Source organism: Anser anser (assembly GCF_964211835.1).
Source record: "Anser anser genome assembly, chromosome: 8".
Lineage (NCBI taxonomy): Eukaryota > Metazoa > Chordata > Aves > Anseriformes > Anatidae > Anser > Anser anser.
In genome coordinates, this window is record NC_139728.1 from 25,673,611 (window position 1) to 25,696,701 (window position 23,091).

At 44.0% G+C, this 23,091-nt stretch overlaps 1 protein-coding gene and 1 long non-coding RNA gene across 2 annotated transcripts in view; both read left to right on the forward strand.

The window, feature by feature from the left end:
* Positions 1-6,227: 6,227 nt before the first annotated feature.
* Positions 6,228-23,091, forward strand: part of RNF11 (ring finger protein 11) — a 34,511-nt gene continuing 17,647 nt past the window's right edge. Inside the window, exon 1 of the mRNA XM_083847048.1 lies at positions 6,228-6,684. Within this exon, the coding sequence (XP_083703174.1) occupies positions 6,562-6,684 (123 nt within the window). The 5' untranslated portion in view covers positions 6,228-6,561. The remainder of the gene's footprint in view (positions 6,685-23,091) is intronic.
* LOC310903576 lies at positions 6,699-21,293 on the forward strand. The gene is made up of 2 exons (XR_014587612.1): positions 6,699-16,467; positions 17,295-21,293. It is a non-coding gene; the product is annotated as an uncharacterized lncRNA (long non-coding RNA).

The following is a 23,091-nucleotide window of genomic DNA, read 5'->3' on the forward strand; positions in this document are numbered from 1 at the left end:
CCCTTCAGAATAATCATCTGGAGAAATATAAAATAAGAAAATCTGAGGAGGCAGGAATTACACTGAAAAGGATAAAGAGTGACAGTGCACCCCAAACTGAAGTCAATTACGTTATATTATGAAAGGAAGTACGCTAAGTTTGATAAATGGCATTTCTGCAGTTACTAAATAATGCTCTCTCTATTCAACGCTCAGGTTTTAACTGGAGTACTCTGACCAGCTTTGGATGTCGTGCTTACTGAAAAACTAGACCAAAGAAAGAGTCTGTAGGAGAACATAAAGAATAGGAGATTCAGAAATCATGATCCCTAGGGAAAGATTGAAATAAAAAAGCATAGTAACAGTCTTCAGATACCTAAAATCACTGCTACAATGCAGACAAAATATGTAATAGTTTAACCTGTAGCAATATTATTATTATTATTTTTAAATTGTAAGGGATTAGGACACAGTACTGACAGAAGTCATTCAGTATCCGGAAACAATTTTCGGAAACAAGAAATGATAAAGCCATAGATGATCTTGGGACAGAGTTGTATATCAGAAGGATGCACTACAGAGGTTCTCAGGAATCTTTCCATGTGTCATTTAATCACTCTGTTATTGCAGAAGACCTATAGCTATCTACGGTAAGCTATCTATGGACATTTTAGGCCGCAGCAAAAATGGTGTAAACTGAAGAAACATGAAGAATTACAATAAGGTGAACAAGAGGTGCATTAAGTTGAGCAGTAGAAGGCACATTCTACTCAGCTGACAAAAGCCCCAATACTGTTTCAAAAAGAAAGAGGCATTTTGGATACCACCTGACCATTGCAGTGAATTGAAGGCTTCATGAGGAACAAAAGGTCTCCAAGATAAAAGTCAAATTCAGATGAAACAACATCATAATAAACTTTATTACTCTTCATTAGTTGAGGTAATTTTGGCTTCTGGACCTGCTACTCCAAATATCCATCTCTTCCCCACATCGTGGGCAGAATGTCCCTGAACCTGCAGTGATGGTACCTGATGACTAGCATGCTGGCCATTAGCAAACTCTGGATAGAGCTTGCTGCTTGCCAAGTCAGAAGGTATTTACACACAGCAAATAGTGAAGAAAGGCCAACACTTCAATTAAACTGAAATTTAAAAGATAATTCAAAACAGAGATTGTCTGTTACTGACCGTCCACTACGTGCTGAATGCCAGCCCAGCATCCAAGCCTCCTGAGGCCTGTCACGCAGCGGTATCGGTGACTCACACTCCCGTTCAAACAGAACAGTCACCCTGCAGCGACTGTGATCCCTTAATATTTTGCTTTTGGGAACTTCATGACCCATTCTACTCCAATTTTGTCATCTACTGCCATGCTTTCTTACTGGCATTTTCTGACGATATAGGGCAGAATGGAAATTAAAATAACATAGCAATAATACATCTGGTGTAAATCACCTGAGAGAAATGACAAAATATAAAATCATCTGAAACCTCTTGAAATTATCTGTATATAATCTACGTCATCTAAAGCCATTCCTGAGACATTTGGCCTAACCTGCTTTTCAAAACCTTCAGGAAGTGAGATTCCCAGGTAATAATTTCCAGTGCTAAACTGCCTTTGCAATCTGAAATAATTTCTTAATGTCTACCTTAAATCTCTACATCCATTACCTCTTGCCCTAGATCCCCTGAATAGGAAGAACAATTTATTCCTTCTATCTGCAGAAACCTTTTACATTTTTGAAGATCATTATCACTTTTCCCAACACTTTCCTTTCCTTTAGACTAAACAACCCCAGTTCTTTCAGCCTCTCCTCTTAGATCATATTTTCTAGGTCTCTGATCACTCTTGAAGTTGAGCCTGTGGTAATATGTGTTACACTGAGAAAAAGGAAAATTGACTCCTACACAAAATTTACCATGAAGCTCGGTGACAGGGGACTTGTTTGAAGAGGTTGCTTTTGTGTGATGATTGCTTTGGTTGTTTTTGTGGTTGATTTTTGCGTTTTGTTTTGTTTTCTAATGCCAAAATACATGTCTTTTTTCTTCTTTGTGACATACAGTGTAGGTGCCCCAGTACAAGGAGTATTACATTCCTTGGTGATAAAACATTTCAGATTTGGGGACAACAGGTATTATGGAAGGCAACGTACTTATGCCAGTAATGGAAAACACACCCCTACCAGGACTTAACTTAAAGTGAGATAAGCGGTATTTGTGCTAACTTAAGCAGAAGGTTAAGTTATTTTTAGAAACATGAGCAAAATACTGCGTTAAAAATGGATTTAAGGGAAATATATTAGTTTTGTAATTGCATTATTGTGCTGCATTCAGTCTCTCTTGGAAAACAATATACAAGTATAATGTATACTGAGAAATGCCTATGGTTCTACTAAAATGTCAACAAAACTGAAAACAGTAATTCAGTTTAGAAGATGCCACGTTCTTTAAAACCAAGTAAATTAATTCATTAATTAGTCCATTCCCACAATAAGATTCACATGTATAATCCAGAATGTCATTTATTTCTGTTCTCCAAAGGTATACAAAGCCTTTTTTTTTTTTTCCAGGAAAAGGTTCTAAAATAACTTGTCTGTTCACCAACATTACCTGAGCAAACAATGCTATCTGTAAAACTTCAGGTACCATGGCATGGAAAGATTTTACTCAGAACTTAACTTAACTAGGCTTCTGTATATGATTCTTATCCAGAAGAAAGATAAGACATAATAAGAAATGATAAATGCTGGGAAGATAAGGCTGATGGAAGAAAAGTAATCAAAGAATGTATTCCTTGCTGAGGACACAAAAGGTCTTTCAAAAACTTTTGTTGAGCATGACGCATTAAACATATGTTGTCCAACAATAACATAACAAAGGATCATGTAAAATGAAGTCACAAGAGGGTTTTTCGCCTCTAAATTAGGCAAATTATGATGTCAGTTTTGCAGAAAAACTCTTAAGAAGAAAGACTCATAAGGTCTTCAGTGTTTTTTAGATTTTTAACTCCAAAAGAATTTTAGAGATTTTTTGATAAAATAGCTCATGATCTCTGGTGAGCTCATACCAGTCTTAAGAATACAGTGACATGCAACTCATCTCCCATAATACCAAAACCCTCCAAAATAAAACAAACATTTAATTGTTTGAATCCTTTAAAAACATTTTGCATCAATTTCCATTTTCCTTTTAAAAATACATTTCACTTACAAGACTGTAGCTGCCAAATAATGACCGAAGTGGTCAGAACAGACCTGTGTATGACATTGCCATGTTAAAATTTATCAGAATACTAATCGTGTATGCTGGCAAGATTAAGACTTCTGGACTCCCACCTCGACAACTGATTAGAGCCAGTAGTTTAAAAGTTTACAGGTAAGAAAAAGTTCACGGACATAGGTTACCAGTTCTGTATAAGTATCAGTCTGATATAAATTTTCATATTTGCATCCATCTTTTCTACCAGCAATATCTATGCTGCCCTAAAATACTATATGGCTCTCCCTTGTATCTGTGAGATCATTTTAAGACTACAATATCCAGTCTGATAGTTACTTGTTCCCCAAACTATGGGAGGAAGTAAAAAACAGAACTGCAGCCATCGGTTTAGTTGCCCTACAGTTCTGCAGGAAGAGGGCCAGTGTATTTGTAAATCTTCTCAGAAAACATAGACCATATAAAACCTACTTGTGAGCTTCCAATTCTGCATGGAACACGAACAGCATGAACAGCTCATAAATGTTTTGTTTGGGTGTATAGTCTATTTGATCTATAGTCACCTCTACCATTCTGTATGAATAAGGGTCACTTCTGCGTCTATTCCCACAAAACCAGATCCTTCTAAGCAGCCTGTGTACTTAAAAATAGTTATCTACAGAAAGCACGCAGAGGGAAGCCTGCCAGATCTGCCTTTTTTTTTTTTTTTGTAACTTAATACCAAGAAACAGTGAAAACAGGTCATGGGTTCCCTAAAGACAGGCTCCCGTCAAATGGTCACTGAGCAGGACAATCATCCTCTACCTTGAAAAGCAATTTGACTGCTTTCTTGTCCCCATACTGCAAGAAAATGTGGTAGAAAAACTAGTAGCCTCACAGTCACACCACAGCAGGCATATGTATATGGAATGACAACACTTCTGCATTTGTGAACAAAAGTTTTTCCATTCTTCGTCTCCTGGACCACTTTGCAACTTGTGACCTGGTGGTGCAAAGCCATCATTAACCACCTACCTGACATAACAGGAGTAAATGGCCCAGAAAAACAAGTGGCTTAAACCATCTCCGCTTCAAAGAACTCAGCAGTGGCTGGTAATTGTTCTTCGTTGTTCAAAGCTCTCACAGGTGCAGAGCGTTGCAAGGCCAAACGTGAACTTCTGCTTCCTCTTCGGTCTCTGTGAGTCTGTCATGAAAAACAGACCTCTTCTGGCATTTGACAAGTGTCCACCTTTAAATGGAGCCCAAATTTAGAGTATCCTGTACCTACTTAGGTGCAACTTTTAACTGGGCGTAGCAGTTAGTGATAGTTCTTTTGGAGATCTGGCTCACGGGAAATACAGGCAACGTCTACTCTGTGGGACCCCACAGTATATCCCAGCTGTGTCCTGGCTACATATCAGGGTGAGACCAGGGATCCACATTTGCATGCTGGTTTCCACAGAAAGCTAAACCTTGGCATGCCAGCCCAAAGGGAGGCACCCTGTGCTCCCACGAGACCTCTCCATTGTGCAGGATCAGGAATGCAAGGCACACTGGGGATGCAGCCACAGCGACTACAGGGGCTGAAGCTCCACAGAGAGAGTAAGATGTGAAGTGGCAGTGAACGGACACCTTCCTAGTGGCCGGTCATCTTGTTGCTGATGTTGCCCCTGCACAACTGAAGATCCCTGTAATAGGGCTGGAAATCCTTTACAAGTTTCTGGCAGTGGCAGCTCTGACATTGCTTTCACCTTGAAACCATTCTTGGGTTAGGCAACGGCTCCTCTCTAACTACTGCTTGCCTTCCTAATTCTCCTATTAAACCAAGTGAACTCACTCTTACGATAAACACCCAAATGACCGCATCATGACAGCAGTCATTATTAGTTACATCAGCCCATTGCAAAGCCTTTCTATCACGAGCAATGCTTATGTCTCCTGCAACATTTCTAGTCTCTTAGAAAGGTCTAAAACCATTTTGAACCCCATAAACATCAGTAATAACTTCTCAATTGCTGTAGCTTTTACACTGAAGGTGTTTAGGTTATCCAGTGGTAAACAGCTAAACAAAACTCCTGAACGGTAACGAAGGGAAATCTTCAAGGAGGAACTCACATGGATAATCAGCAGAAACACTGCTCCAAGTTCTTCAACCACCACAGGACCTCTTGAATGTTTAAGTAAATGTTGTAGAGCCAAATACTTCATTGTGGTCAACTGGTTTATAGATACTTTGACCTAAGATGGCTGCTCATCAAGACTGACAAAGCTGGAAGCATTTAAAGGTTGTCCTGTAAATGAAAAAAAGTTGTGTTTCCCCTCTACATTGGTCCATGTTAGCATGAGGGGGCATTTACTCTCTTGGAATCTGCAGGTACCTGTACTTATATCCAAAAGTTTTTGGTTTTTTCTTAGTAAAGGAGCTAAATATGTGGTTTATCTTAATCCTTGCTCATCACATAAAAGGTGATGAAACACAAAAAACCACCACCACAGAAACACGGAAGGGAGAATGCATGTTTCTTTTCTCTCCACACTCCTGAGTTGCAGGCTCTAAATCGTGCCCTTCCCAGCAACTCCAGGCGCTCGCACAAAGGAAACCATCTTTGGGGGATCTCTCCTGAGGAACAACCCGGGGCCGGGAAGGGACCTGGAGCCTCCAGCCTTTCACCGGAGAAGCGCCGGGGGGGGACGGAGGTCCCGGCGGGGCCACCCCGCTGTCCCCTCACGGTGCCGGGGCGGCCTTTCCTCCCCAGCCGCCCGGAAAGCAAACACACACATACACACAGCCCCGGGAGGTGGAGCACGGCGGCACCCACCATTTTGGGGAGGGCGGGAGCCCCAGCCCTGCAGGCAGCGGCCGGGCCGGAGCCCCCCGCCTGGCCTCGCCTCAGCCCGCTGGGGCCGGGCCGGGCTCCCCCCGGGCTCGGGGACGGAACCGGGCCTTGTGTCAGCGACCGTGGCCCGGCGGGGCGGAGTGAGAGGAGGAGCCGGGGCGGGCCGTGCGACAAAGCCCAGTGCGCAGAAAGCTGGTGACCAGGAAGCACAACAGCGCCGGGCTGCCGCGGGGTGGGCGGCGGGCGGACCCCAGCTGAGCCCCCGCTGCCCCCCCAGCTCCCGGGGCCCCCCGGGGCTGGGAGCCGAGCCCTGCCGTGCCCTGCCTTGCCCTGCCGGGGGTCGGGGCGGCTGCGGAGCGTGCGGGGGAAGGAGGGAGGGCGGCCGGGCTGCCGCTAAGCCGCTTAGGGCCGGGGCTGGCATGAGCCTCCCCGGCGGGGCGGCTGCGGGCTGCGCGCTGCGGCGGGGAGGCTGAGGGCGCCCAGCCGCCGGCGGCGGGGTCCGGCGGAGAAGGCGGAGGGGAAGCCCCGCTCCCCGGGGCCGGGGGGGAAGATGGGGAACTGCCTCAAGTCCCCCACGTCGGATGACATCTCGCTGCTCCACGAGTCGCAGTCGGACAGGGCCAGCTACGGGGACGGGGCTGAGCCGGATCAGGAGCCGCCGCCGCCATATCAGGTACGGGGGGGGAGCGGGGAGCGGCGGGCGGGGTGGGGGGGGGCCGGGCTGGGCTCCCCCGCGGGGCCGGCTGCCCCCGTGCCTTCGTCTCAGCGCCGGGCAGCGAGCTGAGGCGCTCCCGGTCCCTGACGCCGCCCCCCCGGGGGCCGCTGCTTTGTTCGGCCCGGCCTCGGCGATCCGGCCTCGCGGCGGGGGGGCGGCGAGATCCCGGCCCTAACCGCAGAGGGGACGGGGCCGGGCCCGGAGGGGGAGGCGAGGGCCCGCCGGGGGCAGGGGGGAGGCTCCGGGTTTTGGCTACAGAGAGGAGGACCCCGAATTTCGGGCAGTGCCGCTTCCTTTGTTGTCCTCGCCCGGTGACATCACTGTCTGGTGCTGCTCTTTTCTCGGTACTCGCAAACGGGAGGCCACACGCACTTGCACAAAAACTGCTCTTTGTCTGGGTCTATTTACTCCAGCCTGCGCTGCGCGCTTATTTTTAGCAGGGACCGATCCATAGCGAGTAACTTCTGTAATCCACCAGATCCTATTCCCTTCGGCTGCCGGGGGGACCTGGAAGGGATCGTTTTCCCATTGGTTTTTCTGTCTAGAAAGAATATGTTAATGTACATCGTGATGAGTAACCGGGGAGGGAAAAGACGCTGGGTGTTTTCTGTATCATGTGCCTCGCAGAAGGGGGTAGCGATGCAGAATCCCAGTGCCAGTAGTAACCAAAAGCCTGTTTTTGACCTCTGTTCAATGCGATGGCCCCCCAAAGAAGGCAGCTGGACTTGGGGTTGCACTCGTCCACTCCTGGTCATCTCTGTCCCCATATATAGAAACGTATAAGGCTTTAAACAGGCCCTCTAAAGGCTGCACAGCACTAAAAAAAAGAAAACAATACAAGGAAGAATGTCAACAGTATAGCTGCACATTTTATTTGAGTTTTAAAAGTGTCTTCCTATCTGGAAGGATGGAATAGGATAGATCAGTGAAATCTAAAAAAAAAATGACTGAGACAAATTCTGGAGGATGGCTTGAGAGCTCTTTATTGTCAAGGGTGGGAGTCATTCAGTAGTTGCAGACCTTGACGTATAATTAACAAAATTGCAGGAAGTATTTAACTGGGTAGACGTGTAATCTGCGAATGCTTTACAAGTTCAAGAATTACAGCTCTGATAGGAAGTCCCTTAAGTGCTCAAGAGGAGCCACATACGTAGCAGTCATCGATGATGCAGGGGAACAGCGCTGGCATTGCTTGGCACTGCGTAGCTGTTTGCTTTGCGCGAGTGCAAAAGCTTAACGTTTAGAAAGAATTTCCCGAGGTGGGTTATTTTTCTCCGAATTCTGAACTGTCTGACCAGTAAAGTGTTTGACAGCAGATTAATATTTTTAAAGGTCATGTTGTTCTAAGCTAAACCTAATTGTCCATTCTGTTTAGGAATGCATCGTGTTTTTGTTATAGCATGGGCAGCCAACTTGATATGTTGATTTTTGTTGCGTTTACGTCTGCGATTTCTGGGAAGACTTGGAAAAGTCTTTCAAAGGAAAAAAAGCTGTTAGCTCTTAAGAGAGTTGAGAAATCCCATTTTGCAGGCCTTCTCACGTCGCCTTCAGTGACAGATAAGCAGACATCTTACTCAGTTGCTGGTGTCATGTTTTTTGATGTTGTTTTTTAAACAAAAAATTTGTACGTAAGTGTGGATGGTTGACTGAGAAAACGGTAGACAGTAAAATCAGTGAACTTTCAGACCTCTATTATTGTGTAAGTGCATTCATACCCAAACTTCCCGCATTTGAATAGAGCAGTCTAGCGTTAGGTGATGTGCACACAGGTGTTTGGCTGTCCTGAATGGCACTGCTGTCCAAAAACCCCATACACAAGTCGACCAATTGCTAAACCCTCACTGTAACGTGGTGTTTTGTGTCTCCTCGTCAAAATTCAAAGGTTCTTGTTCCGCAGGCCTTAAACCATGGTGATTTGTGACTTTAAAAAAGACATTACTTACAGCGTTGTGCAGTATTTCATGCACTTTGAGGTCAAGGGGATTGATAATTTTGAAGTGTATTAGGCCTAATGCACAAGCCAAATGCTGAACTTGGGGGATTCCTTGTGCTCCATTATTGCTGTTGTGGCAGCAGTAGCTTATGATCTCATTTTAACTTCCAAATGGTAGCTTGGATTCAGCGTTACAAATGGGAATGTAGGAGTTCTGTCCTTATGTGTGATAAATACTTCATCCACGATGTTTTAACCAGAGTTAATGTGTATGTGAGAACATTCAGACCTGAGGAGGGAAGGCGAGGAAGAGGGTAAAATGAGTTTCAAAACTTGTTTGTGGCAATTGGGGAGTGCGCAAGAAACTGGAAGATTAAAACCTAATTGCTGGAGCTTTAGTCGTGAAATAGACATATTTTGGTTTGCTTCCTTTGGGTTTGCAGCAGTGATGTGCCAACTTCCTGAACAGCTCTTGCAAGGTATGCAAGCAAAGAGAAGGACGCTTGCCGATGAAGAGGTGAAGATACAGCAGAGAAGGACTTGTATATCTCTTTTAACTAAAGTCTGTATTAGTCTGTATTATTCTGACACTTAAAACATGTTAAACTGCCTGGCACACTTGTGCTGAGGGCATCCATATGGGAATCTAGTTAAGCCGTAATTTTTTCAGGTGTTAACTTCTAACAGCAAAACGCGCTTCCAATAGTCACTTCATTATTGCATGTCAAATTTATTTTATGATTGCGTGATATCAAATCACTCAGAAATAAAATTTCTGCTTCCAAAAGTTAGATTGAAAAATGGATTGGCGGTGTAGGCGCACGGAATAATGAGGAATATGCCTTCCATTCAGAGGCTCTGCATATACCTGTCTGCTGTCAGTGCACTGTAAGCTACAGGCAGAAGGCTTCAGAGGGAAAATATCTTTTTAAACAGCCATCCACATTATGAGAAAGAGGTCCATGAAAACATCAGCCGTTTTCCAGAGCATCAGGCTTAAGGGCTAACATGGGAAATAATTAAAGCACACAAAAGAGTGTGTGTGTATGCATTGAGGGGAAAAGGAAATTATTTTAAGAGTTGACCAGCATTTTCATAGACAGATGCTGGTTTTGGATGCCTCCATTTTAGAATCCTGGAATTACAACTGTTTTTCTAAGCGCTGAGCACATGCAACTCCATTTCTAACCAGTGAATCTGATTAGGAACAAGTTAGCTTTGGTTTTGTTTCTTCTCAAGTCCTCAAAATTGCGTGTGCTTTCAAGTTTGTTTTTCTTTTCTGTTTGACTTCTTCGCCATCTGTTGGCAATATGCCTTCTGCTGTTTTTTCCAGAGGAGTTCACTGTTTTTTTCTAGTTTCTCTTTACTTCTAGCAGTTCTTCCCAACGATTTTATTTTGCAGAACAGATGTGCAACTTCTCTTAATCCCTGTCTCGTATTTCTGTTCTTAAATAGTTCCTTAGCTGCAGAAAACAATTTCAGAGTTTATTGAGCTTTGGAATGTGTTCAGTGAAGTGCCGAATACATCTTTTCTACCTGAGTTTCTGAAAGGTACTACTGTCGACAACATACACTGCAATCTTTTTTAAAAAAAAAAAGTAACACTTGCTAAATTAATAAGCTAAAAGCATGAGAAATAAGTGTAAGTTTTGGTATTGATACTGAACTCATAAAAGCATGTTTGAAACGTTGATATGGAAGATGGGCTGATAAAATGTTTTACCCCTTTATCTGAGGAGATCCAAAGTTAGCTCTGGTGCTCAGTACTACCCTGTGTTGTCTTAGAGGCCCAGATAAAATGTTCCAGTGGGTTTTTATTTTTTTTATTTGAGGCATTCATTTAAAACCTTTTGACCTGGATAGTCACTTGATTAGGTTGTAGGCACAAAATGAGACGAGAGATCAGAAACATGAGCTTAAGCCAACGCTGTGTGCCCATAATCTTCCAAAAGCTGTTGGCGACAGCAGGTTTTGAAAGCACAATTCAGGCTGTCTCATGGCTTCCTCTAAATTGAGGTTGCTGCAATATCCTCCGTGGGCCTGCTCTGTGAAATGAGCATCACTTGCAGGCGCCGTGCACTTGTCCTGGTCCCTCTGTCCTGCGGCCCAGAGGTCTGTGCCCAAGGGGCCCTGTGCCCCCCTCCCAGTGCCTGGTGCAGTGCAGGAGATGTGGCCCTGCAGCATTGCTTCTTTGAGACCCTGGGAAAGTGCCCAGTCCGAAACTTTTCTCAGTATAGTCTGCTGCATTTCTGTCTGGAACTTGCCGCCGTGGATGCGTGTATTGGGTGTACTTTGCTCAAAAGAACAAAGCTTTTATGACTCTCTCATCATAGCTTAAGTACTACATTGCACTGGAACTGTTGGTGTATATCGGAACAGCATAAAAGGAGGAAAGATGTGATGGAAATACTCTGCATACTGAGCACTAGCCATGAAGGAAAAACCAAAACCCAACCAACCAGTAATTTCATGTAAGACAAATGTGCGTATTAAATATTGCATATGCAGTCTTCTCCTTTTCTCTGCTTGTCCTCCACATCTTGCTAAAGATGTATGTATGAATTACAATTTAGTCGGTGAAATACTGCTCCGGCCCCCAACTCCTCATTCTGGTGGAAACTTTGCAGGGGTGTCTGTCTGTTCATGTGTGCCTTCTGACACCGTGGGTGTAGGTGGCCATCAGCTGCAACGAGAAGAGCGATGGAGCAGGTGAAGCTTAGGATGTGCTGCATGGAGGAGAAATGGTAGAGTAAGGCCGTGTTGTTTTGTTTACTTCCTTTTCAAGAATATGATTGCTTAGGCTGCCTTATATAACTTGTTTTCAAAAATGAGCAAGTGCTATATTAATATCTCTAACTGTGAAAGACCAAGCACTGATGGTGAAGTCAGTCCTGGTAGACTGTTGTGATACAATTTGGACAGCTGCATTTGGAAAATCTGCGAGCCCTCAGTGTCTTACGGGGCTGTTCTGGTAAATCGTGTGGATGTGCAAAGCAGTAGCAATATGTTTTGTTTTAAATATCTGTATAGGGATATTCAGTTTGTTCATGAAATATATGTATGAAATATAAATGAGATATGCGTAGTAATGAAATATATTATGAACTTCGTGGCTCATAATAGCATTCAAGATTATTTCGCTATTGAGCAATATGCTGTGCATGTCTGAAGAACTTAGCAAGTTGTGTAGATAACTTTGTTGCTAGTAATCAGGATAGATAGAAAGTTTTCTGTGGGTGCCGAGTATAAACTCCTTTCTGGGTAGTATTTATTTAAAACAAAAAATTGTGCACCTGTCTTTCCAGTCTTAATGCACGGTGGTTTCAGGTAGGCAGCCAGGCTGGCTGAGTGCTGCTGTCGAGGGGTGGGGGTAAGGGGAGGAGAGGGGCAGAAAGGCAGATCTTCAGATCAAGTATACCAGCTGGTATTGCAAAGCTAGATAACTTTTTTGGTGTAATAATAGTGAAAATACCATTTAAAAACTGTTTTTAGTGGATATTTTAATGAGCATTGGCTGAATATTGGAGTTCTCTGCAGCTTAAAATAGATGTCAGACTCCGGTCAGTTATAAATACACGTTGGGCATGGCTTGAAGAAATGGGATGTGTATGCTGACGTTTGATTTCTCTGTGTTAACACTTCCTAATTATGAATATTTGAGTCAATTTCTAGGCTACTGTAGTTGAGTCAGCAGTCAGCAAGGATCTGTCCCTAACCGTTTTGGCCAGGAGGTTTTGCAAGAGGAATTTAGAAAAGAAGATGAGATGTTTATAAGCCCATTTGACAGGATGCTGGTCGCTGTGTTGCACGTGTTTCCCCAGGGAACGTCTAAGTTGGACCAAGCTCTTAGGCAAGGTCTGTCCCTGTCTGCTGTGTCACTGCTCGTCACTTCGATGAAGGAAAGAGGCTTGGCTTAACGAGCACTGTTAGAGACCCTGTTAACGTTTCTAGGCAAACTGGTTGCAGAATGTAAGGCCAAGAAACTAAAAATAACACTGCTTGCCAGTGACGAACTGGTATCTGCCAGTCGCAGTGCCTGTCCTTACTGTTGCCTCCCCATGGACACACGGAGAAACGTATTTATGTTTTGAGGAGTTAATGGGCTGCGGAATAGACTAAAGCAAATCAACCGTGACTTTTCTATGAGCTAATGAAACAGTTCCTAAGAGACCAGGGAATTACAAAATGAGCAGGTTTTTAGGGATGTCATGGCTGAGTTAGAGTAAAACCTCTTCAGGGGAAAAAAGCTGGCGAGTCACCGTTCTTTGACGCTAGAAGACAAAGCAAGCTCCAGTCTGCTTTTAGACTGCAAGAAAAATTTGCCCTGGCAGCGTGAAAGTCTCAGAAGTGAGAGGTACGTCGTGCTTCCTGAAGGTGGGATGTGTTTTTGAAGATGCCGTCCTTTCGATCGTTCTGCCAGCCTTGGGGGGCAGCTGCCATCGACAGGAAAATGCAGCAGCCACCTGGCCTGGCAGAGGGGAATTGACATAGAGCTTCTTGGTGGGCAAAACCTGAGTCCACGCGTAGCTTCCTGCTGGGTGAAACCATGGATTTCAACATTAATAAAATCACTTGAGCAGCCCTAGCATAAGCCATGGTCTTTCTTGGTTCAGCCTGCTGTTTAGTTTGTAACTTCTGGGAAATCACTTAACTGGTCTGTGCTTTAGTTTCCTCATCTGTAAAATGAGGAGTAATAAAGCTTATCTTTAGTGCAGACATGCATAGTAATTTAATTCACGTTTGTAAAGTGTTCTGTGATAATTTGATTTTAATAAAATAATATTCCTCTGTTACAAAATGAACCTCTGCAGGAATTTACAACAAATCTGCTGCTGTAGAGAGGGAGCTTTATCAGAAGATCTGTTTAAGACAATAGATGTCTCCTAAAATCTGTTCTGGAATCCGATAATTTAGTTTTTATTTGGCAGCTCATGTTCCAGATGCTTGATTAGTAGGAATGAGCAGGCTGTGGAGATGGTAATAAAAAATCTTGCCTAATCAGGATAATGAATCTTCATTATCCGTGGAGATTCAGCATTCTTTGAGGCACGCCAATCAAAACAAACAATACCGCCCTCCCCCAAATCCAGGACCACCTTGTGTTTAGGAAGCTGTTACGTTTCCCGTGTGTGCTGCCAGTTCACTGATGGGATCTGCAGACGTTGCTGGCCATACAGCTGGAGTTTGGTTTCAGAACCACGGAAAATAAACTAGTTTCGTGTTTTGAAGAGATAATGGTCTGCGGAATGGGCTAAAGCAAAGCGGCCATGACTTTCCTATGAGCTAATGAAACAATTTCCAAGAGACCAAGGAGTTACAAGGAACGGTTGTTTTATTTACCAGTCCTCCGTAGGAATCTCTGTCGGCCGCTCTTGTTTCTCGACAACGAAGAAGAAAGTTACAATGCCGGTGGCAGAAAAGCTGCTGGGCCACAATCCACGAGCAGTGACATGGACAAACAACAGATGCGTGCAGCAACTGGAGGAGAAGATAAAAGAGCCTTCCTTTCAACCACAGTTGCGTCAGCCAAATCACAACCAGCTGGTTTATTGCACTGGACGTTTCTGCTGAGCCATCAGAAAGCTCGCGCACGCTCCCTGCTTCGCACACGTGCACGTATGCATGAAACCGTACCAAAGGCTAGTCTGATTTCTGAGCCTCTCCTCCTGCCTGTCTTCAGCCACAGGTTTAGTTCAGGACCTGAAGTGCCTGAGGGAGGACTGAAACAGTGGGAGGAATGGGAGAAACTGTGACTCATGAAATTAAGTTCCTCCCTTAGCCCCAGCATGCAGCGATGCATGTGCAGACTATTATCTCTGCAGTAATGAAACCTGTTTCCCGTGATGGTGTTTTTTGGACACTGAAGAGGCCTCCGTGTCCTCCCTTCTGCTTTTTCCCCACCCAGAGCAGTTTGTGTTTCTGGAGGCGCAGTTCAGAAGCAGTCCCTGTGCTCAGTTCACTGAACTCAAAGGGCAAATATCTGCAGAGACAACCTCATCCTCAAAGATGAATCTCAGCTGGCTGACAGTGCTGAGTTTTCCAGAGCTTAGCCCATGTGCCATTAGAGTTTGGACTGCTAAGAGAAGTCCTAGAAGCATCAAGGAAATGCCTTTTTTATGACTAATAAAAATCTAGTTTCATGAATATCCAGTGTAAGTAAAAACCCGTTCGGCGCTGTTTCACACAAAGGGTGGGAATCACCTCTCCTGCAGCCGTGACTGAAAGCACCAAAACTTTGCCAGATACTGTCAGTTTTATGAAGACTAAGTTTTCTCATGGCAAAAGTGATTTAAAAAGAGATGGCCAAATAATTTTAAACCAGAAATACCTGCATATAAAATACACATACTTGGACAGTAGTTCTGTAGGTGCTGTAAGGTTCTCTGCGGTCCTCACCGCTATCACTTTGTATGGCTCTCCTGATGACTCTGTGCAAGCTCTAGCCAGAAGGAATTGGAACAATATTTATCTGCCTTTATTTGTTCCTCTAAGGTGCACCTTGGTAGGATTACAAATCCCTTATGACTCAGTGTGTGAACGTCGCGGAATCAGACGAGGCTGGACACTCTTGCCCTTTCTCTTTTAGAGCTGCAGGAGACTTAGACCGAAGAGATCAAAGTGCATCGGATTCCGTCATTTCAATATCTACAGGACAGTATAACGCATGACTACTTGGGGACGATGCCTCTGTGTCTGACTTTTATTCGGCATTGTAATTAAACCCAGATACAGAGCTTGTTCTGCGCGCTGAACGTTAATCACAGCATTTTATTAACACAGTTTTTGGAATTGTAATTCAGACAGTTTGACTTTGCACTGTAGATTAAGACCAATATTTATTTTGTCTGAATAAATGCATTTTATTTGAAGATCAGAGAGGGAAGTGATTGCTCTTGGGTTTTGAACAAACAGGTGTAAGAATTGCTTGACTACAGACATAGCCAACTGTGAAACTGGTTTGGTCTGTACTATTGCTTAACAGAAGGCAGTTAACTGCTGAATTCAGTGGAAACTATATAAAAGGCTCAGACTGGCAAACAAATGCTGGAAATTCAGATTTAGGTGAGACAAAATTAATATCTTAACACTTGTAGACTTTATTTTTTGCATGCGAATAGTACTTGCTTAATTGCTTCACCAGTTTCTGATGTTTGGGGGTTTCTCTTGGTTGTTTTCTGTTTAGGTATTACAGTTTGTATTGCAGTTGCATCCGTCTATCTTCAGTTTAGGTTATGAGATATGACTAAGTCATCGCTTTTAGTGTCTGCTTCACCAAGTTCTGTAATGTTACATCTTCATTTGGGGACCTTGAGGCAGTTGTGGATTGTCTTGTGAAGGGTGGCATTCTTGGAAGTGTATTGACCTTCTTGGAAGGAAACATTATGATTTGTAAATCTCAAGCAAAAATACTTAATTTAAGTATTAGTTCTTTTCTAGGTTAATGATTTTTCACCTCTGAGACCCTGGATCTCTGAGGGTCTATGAGCTGTGTTTACAGTGCTCAAAACAGCTAAGTCATAAAATCCCATCTGTAGTCATCAAGTTGAGAACACAGGTCCACACACCTCTGCTGCAAATTTCTTCAGAGATCCGCATATCAGAAAAAAGGAGAAAGCGCTGCATAGGTAGCGTTGCTCTAAGGTCGGTCCTGGGCCAAGAAAATGTGTCAGCCCGCTCTGGTAACAGCACAAAGCAAACCTTCGCCAGCGGCACCTGGGGAGGCAGCGTGGTCGAAGCTCCGGTGGCTGTGGTGGCCACGTGTCCTCCGCCAGCTGGATCGGGAGGGATGGCCTCAGGCCCAGCCCCAGGTGAGTTGCCCCATTGCTCTGCCACCCTGCCTTCAACTGGACGTAGTGCTGTGATAAGTAACCTGCTGGAAGGGATGCGTCCGGTAACTCAGGTGCAGCTCTGCTTTTTGCAGAATCCTTCCAGCCACTCATCTACAAGAACCAAAAGTGAGGTGCCAAAAGAGATTTTTTTTTCCACTATGTCTGAATTTAGACAAACTCTGGAATTTTTAAGAAGTTAGGTTGTGTTTGTTTTACTGTGTGGCTAAGCTAGAAAATAAATTTACTGAAGAATGCCCATTCCTTTTGTAAATATAGTGGCTTTCTTGAGTTGCAGGAGGTGGAGTGAGCTGTGCAGAGACACCATGTTAAATGTACGAGTAGTTTTATTTTACAGAATCCTCCTGAACAATCTTTTAGGAAAGAAAAAAATAGTGTCCACTTGCACAAAAAAAAAGCTTCACGCTTCAAGTAATTTTTGTTTTCCTCTATAAACTGTAATCTTTCCTCTTGTTCAGTGAGTAACCTGTTTTTCTTACCTCTCAGAAGAAGCAAGATGACCTAGATTTAGAGCTTCCTGGAGAAAGTTTGTTTCACCCTATATATAGTTTCTCCTGAGGTCTCTTCATGTGGCTAAAGCTGTCATCTACTCTGAGCTGGTAAACCAAGGATAAAAGAGCTATAGTTTTATGCTGAGCTTGGAAAGAAGGGTGTATTATCCTTCATTTTTTTTGGTGTCTATTAAATATATTTTATGTACACACCATTATCTAGATTCCACTGTAGTCAAGGTAGGACTTTCAAACTCCCAGCTGCAATATCAAGAAGTTAATGTCTGTTTCTTTCAGCTTTATGTCTGCTCAGTGTCTTGCAGATGAATAATGACCAATTACCTCTTCATTAAAGAGCGAGTTGGATCAAGCGTTTGCGCTGGCAAGAATTTCTGCAGTGGACTCAGACTCAGACTGTGGTATCGTGGGGTCAGTGCCTCCCTAGTCAGATGGCACAGACTGTCTTTCTTCTTGGAAATTTCCCTAAGCACTTGAGTTGCTGCGGTGGTGTTTTCATATCGAGAAGCAAAAACTGGGAAAGTGGTAGTAACAGCCATGTAACAGATGCTTCCAAACAGGTTGTTGGTGTTGAGGGATCAGACAAATGTTTCCATCTAGTCAAGCAGCCAGAGTACTGCAGATGGAGGGAAATTCATCCATCCCTTTGTCAGGGTAAGACATTTTCTTAAATAGAGGGGAATTTATCTGATTTAGTGTGTCAGTAACTTGAGCTGTTTGGGCTTGTACAGTATTTCTAGGAGAGAGGGGTACTTTCCTTGTCTCTGAAGAAAGTGCTGCTGTGTGATGAAACCCAATATTCCTGTCCCGGGGCCTCGGCTACACCAGGGACCAACGCCAATTAAAACCATATATGCCCCTATGGTAGTGTGTGTGTACCTCAGGCATGTGGGGGAATGAGAATCTGTGTTCACTTAACTTGATTTAATACAGAATTCCGTTCCACCACTTAAAAATAATGGCTCTGACAGACTGTACTGGGGAGCAAATGCAGCTGAGGCCAAGGAAAAGACTCGGGAGCTCTCTCTGTGTTCAGTGTACCATGGGTTGAAATACAGGCTAAAACACGGTGTGCCTTGGGATCCATCCACACGGTGTGCTTCTGTGTTTCTGACGCGAGGAAGTCAGGTCTAACTCCTTGCTGCTGCCAGAGAGGATTGTTTCGCTTTTCCCTCCTGCTTTCCTCTTACAGCCGTGTGCTCCCCGGTCCCTTTGTGGTAGCTTTGGTATGTATCTGATCACTCGGTGTGTCAGCTCACACCGTTAAAGCATCTCAGATGGGTTCTCTCTTATTTTCCTCTGTCAGCTTAGTGGGCCAAACCGACTTCCTGGTAGAGGTCAGATTTATCTGCACTTCATGCAGTCTATATGTTTGGTTTTACTTTGTGGCATATCTGGGAAGGTCTAGAGATGATGGCTATTAGCCATGTGCTATTTCCACAAAATGGTACAGGATTTTTTGCTTCTCCATAGAATATACTTGGAACCGCATACCAGAGCATGCACCGAACGAAAGCCTGATAGTAGTTTGGACAGTGAGTGCATCTGGGAACGGTCTGCGCATAAAATGCGGTGCAAGTTTGCCATTGCTGACTTCAGAGGGGCAGTGATTAAAGCTGCAGGGATTATGCTGCTTTGGGACAAATCTCCAATGTAGACAAAACCTTAATGCTGTTCTTAATTGTGGTCTTCCTGTTTAAAAGCAAACAAACAAAAAGAACAGAATGAAAGAATCTAAAGCTGTCTGCCACAACTGCTGTTAAAGAAGCTTAGGTGCATTTCCTCACTTCTCTCTTTTTTTTTTTTTTAAAGAAACTTCGCTAACATTAGCTAACAGTTCATGAGTATATTTGGTAAGTACAGGAATTGGTGAAGACTTTCACAGCCTGTTCATGTTGTGCAGCAGACTGTGATCTCCCTTGGGACGCGAATGATTACAGTAACATCATTCATTTGCATTGTGGGGTGCTGCTGTGCCTCTTTCCTCACACAAGCCTTCCAGTTATTGCTGCGTGGATTGTTTCCAAAGCCTGAATATAACTTGGCAAGCCCTGTCAGTACTGTTAAGAGTTTGATTACCTTTGTGCATATGTATGTGAGGACTGCCAGGGTATGTGGCTTTTAATGAAACAACCTCCCTGTTGTCTAAAACGTTTCGAATTAAGAAATTATATGATTATACAACAGCAGAAGCTAAGCTAGCCGTCTCAATTTAGCAGTCCTCTTTTACGTGTTGTGACTCCTTACTCTAGCTCGGTGTGCCTCAGGAGACTGGTGGTTTCCTATTGAAGCCAGTCATACTTAAAGCAAGATGAGGGACAAAACCCTGTTTCAAGAAGTAAATTTGAGAAGCAAATCTTGCTGCTTTTTCTCACGTCTGCTCACGCAGTGTTAGCAACTCTTGCAAAGTTTGCAGCTCTGCCGTCCTCTCACACGGATCGCACCTCCTTGCTCGGTGTCTTTCTCTTCAGTCTTCTGCACTGAGAGCTAGCAATGCTGGACACAGGCGGTAAAGAGCAACTTCACGGCTTTTTTGGATCTCATGAGCTATGTCAGGTCAGGCTACTTCTTGGCTTAGAGACACACAGCAACAGCCCATGGGCCACCACGGGCTGGGGCCATGAGGGGCGCCCTCCCCTGCCGGTGGCCGGGGAGCAGGCAGCTGCTGTTATGGGCTGCACAGTGCTGTAGGAGCTCTCTTTTGAGTGAGACCACTTGCTGCCGCTGAAATTCCCTTGGTTTATGTCACTAAATACGCTGGCCATGTTTCAGTGTGAACACAGTAACGCATTTCAGCTGGACAGAATATAGCAGTTTAAATTTGACCAATGGCTATCGCCTTCTCTTGCTTAGAAAGACTTGAGTAATGCACCCAACTGAAGTAGGATAGCTATTTATTTTTTTGATTCTAGCTGCAGAGTGTTTACCACATTCCAGCAATACAGTGCCTGCGTATCAGCGTCGTGTGATAACCCCATGGGTACTTGTTCACTGGTGGCCTTACATCTTGCTTGCCACCAGTTCTCAGCTGTGGTGCAGCTGCCTGGTGCTACTCAAGCAGCACAAGTGGGTTTGTAAGGCTGGAGATTTCCATATGGGGTAGGACTTCCAGCTAGTGCACTGTCAGCAGGTTTCTCCAGCTCGTTTCTCTCCTGCCTCGACCTGTCAAGTGCGCTGCAGGAAGCAGGGTTTGCCCCCAAACCTCCGTGCTTCTGCTGCAGGTGGTTTCCAGCAGCGGGCCAGCAGAACCCCAGCAGAGGTCAGGCCAGGTCTGCTGCTAGCATTCTGCTCTCCCTGGGGAGGAGGAAGGACTTGGGTATGCTTTCAGGCTCCTGCCATGTGCAGTGCTGAACCTGAATGTATCCAAAGCTGCACAAGCCATGCAGGCCTCTACAGCTGGGCTCGGTGAACAGAAGAGTTGAAACTTCCTGGTGAACCGAATGGAGCAATTGCTGTAAAAGAGGCTAATTCAGCATACAATGGAGGACCCTGTCTATAGCTAGATCACAAAATCAAAGGCTTTTTCTCGGCAGTTGTCCTGATTGCAGACCTAGTAATGCAAAATGATTTTATCCAAAAATTTATTTTCTTAAAGCTTTTCTGTTCTTAGTGTCTTAAACTTCTAGGTGGAGTCACTTATGAGAGCATCTGCAAGCATTTATACTAACTTCAGCAAAGCAATGCTCAGTTTTAATGAGCACTACCTTCTCTATTTTATTTAAATTGGGTTGAGTTAGATATGATGAGTATTGTTGCTAGTTATTACACTGCATCATAGATTGCATTAATTTGGATAGCAGCTCTGTGCATTATGGTATTAGAATTTGCATATTGAGGAGCGTATGAGTAGCTGTTGGGCTGGTGTCTGAATAAGGGGATGGGTGGGTAGTCAGACATATTCTCAGTGAAGTTCTTTTATGCAGACAACATATAATTTTTGCAATAAGCTGATCAAGCTCTGCCCTTACTACTCCTGCAGGGAGCCTCTTGATCAGCCAAGAACTAAGGCTCAAGAAGCTATTTTGCATTTCTAGATATTTATGGCCAGCTTGAACGTGTTATTTTTGTACCAAACAGATCTTTAGTTGTTTTTCTTTTTCTGATGTTTACTCTCCTAGTTTATTTAGAGCTCAGTCCTATATCCCTTTCTGCCTTGGTTTTTCTAGGCTAATGCTTCTATTTTTATTGTGTTTGTCAGTGGATATAATATTCAAGAAACTTGGTTTACCTGAAAAACAAAATCCATCTCATCCATAGTCACTGACACCTTTTTTTTTTTTTTTTAAAAAAAAAGGTTAAAGCAAGGTATGTTTGAAGTGGTGGAAGGGTCATTGACTGACTGCTCAACATCTTGCAGTGAATTTTGATAATGGAAGTAATAAAAATATTTACTTTAAATCTGTAGAATGAGCAGCTCAGAGGTCTAAGGGACAAGCACCTCTGGGTGTGCTCCTAGCCGTTACCCTCTCTCACTTGAGTAAACCAGTTTACATTGTGCTAGACCTCACCAGGAATGCAGCATCGGGTGAACCGATACAGACAAAGTCAGGACCAGGCCTGTATGGTATTTCAAGACTTAATTTCTATACAAAGCTTCAGCTGAGCAATGAAAGTTTCTTTAACCAGGTATGGCAGTCTGAAATTGCTGCATAGGGCTTTCAGCGGATTTCCCTTGAAGACCATCAGGCTTGTGGACAGAGCAGTGTCCAGCCCTTTCTGCCCCCAGGGAAGTGCCTGGAGCTGCCCATCTCCCTGCTTTGTTTCTGCTTCTGCTGCCTGACGCAAAGCAACTGAGAGAACAAAAATCTGTTAGCTGCAGCAATTTCTGTTACTCTCTTTGCTAGAGTGGAGATTTGCCTATAGGAGAGGCGGTAGCGCAGATAAAAGCAGTCTAAATGCTCAGCTTTATTACCTCGCCTGTTGGCTCAGAGATTACTTGGGAAATCTAATGACCCTGCGGAAGCACGTCCACCTAGATTACTTTGTGGTGCAACTGTCCTCTCAAAGTGACGCATTTAGGATAGGTGTCCTTCTGGAAACCATCCAGGGAGCTTCAGGGGAGAGCAAAGTCGCTACTGTATTTGGTACGTATGTTTTTGTTGCTGCATTTAAATGCTCAAGAAGAAAAATGCAGCCACAGACTTCTCCCTTCTCAGTGTCAGGATTCGGTACACCCAGCCCCAGCGGGACAGAGCGGTGTTCAGACACAAGCCTCTGGTAAAATTTCTGCTTTGTTGGGGTTTTTTGGAATAACTTGAAATTAAAGTAAGTCATGGTCTCCCAAGTTCCGTGGTAATGTTGAATAGGGATTTGTGGTTGGAAATGCTTCATGAAAGCATTGCTGACAGGCTGCAGCCTAGCAAAGGAGTTATAAGTAATAATAATCTAGAAAGATAACTAAAATATTTCTGTAGTAACTGAGTAACCGTACTTGTGCTCATGCAGCTAGAATCCCAACAAGTTTTCCACCTTTTTCTTCTCTTTAAGCCTCTCTACCTACTACAGTTAACTCTGTAGTTACCCCAAGTAACAAAGTGTATTCTAAACTAAATGTCATAAATTAAACCTAAAAAACTCCCAGGGTTTTCTTGATAGCTGGTTTTTTTGTTGTTGTTTTTTGTTTGACACAGTAACAAACTGAGTACCTCCAGACTTACTGTCTCAGAGCTTTCCATCGGTGTTACCCCATTTTGGTATTTTATCGTGACTGGGGTTTGTGTAAACTGGTGAAGTCTCTTTTAGTGGTTGTGTGGGTTGTAGCAGGGCATGGTTATTCCACACGAAACATTAAGAGAATAAAGTAAGTGAAAGTGTTTCTTTACATCTTCATAATACCCGAAACAGTGTGGGTAGTGTAATGTTGTACGGCGTTCACTTCTGTCTGTGAGCAGCGAGTACCTCACCTGTGTGAGCTGTGTGTCAGTGCACAGCTGGGGTGGTCTCGTATGCATGTGTCCAAAGCAGAGGATTTGAAAGTCACCCATAATGTTCTTGGAAAATGAACGCTTTTAAGTTGGCACAGGTAGCTGCCTTATTTCAGTGGGATTTCATTCTCAAACCCAACCTGAAGTGACGT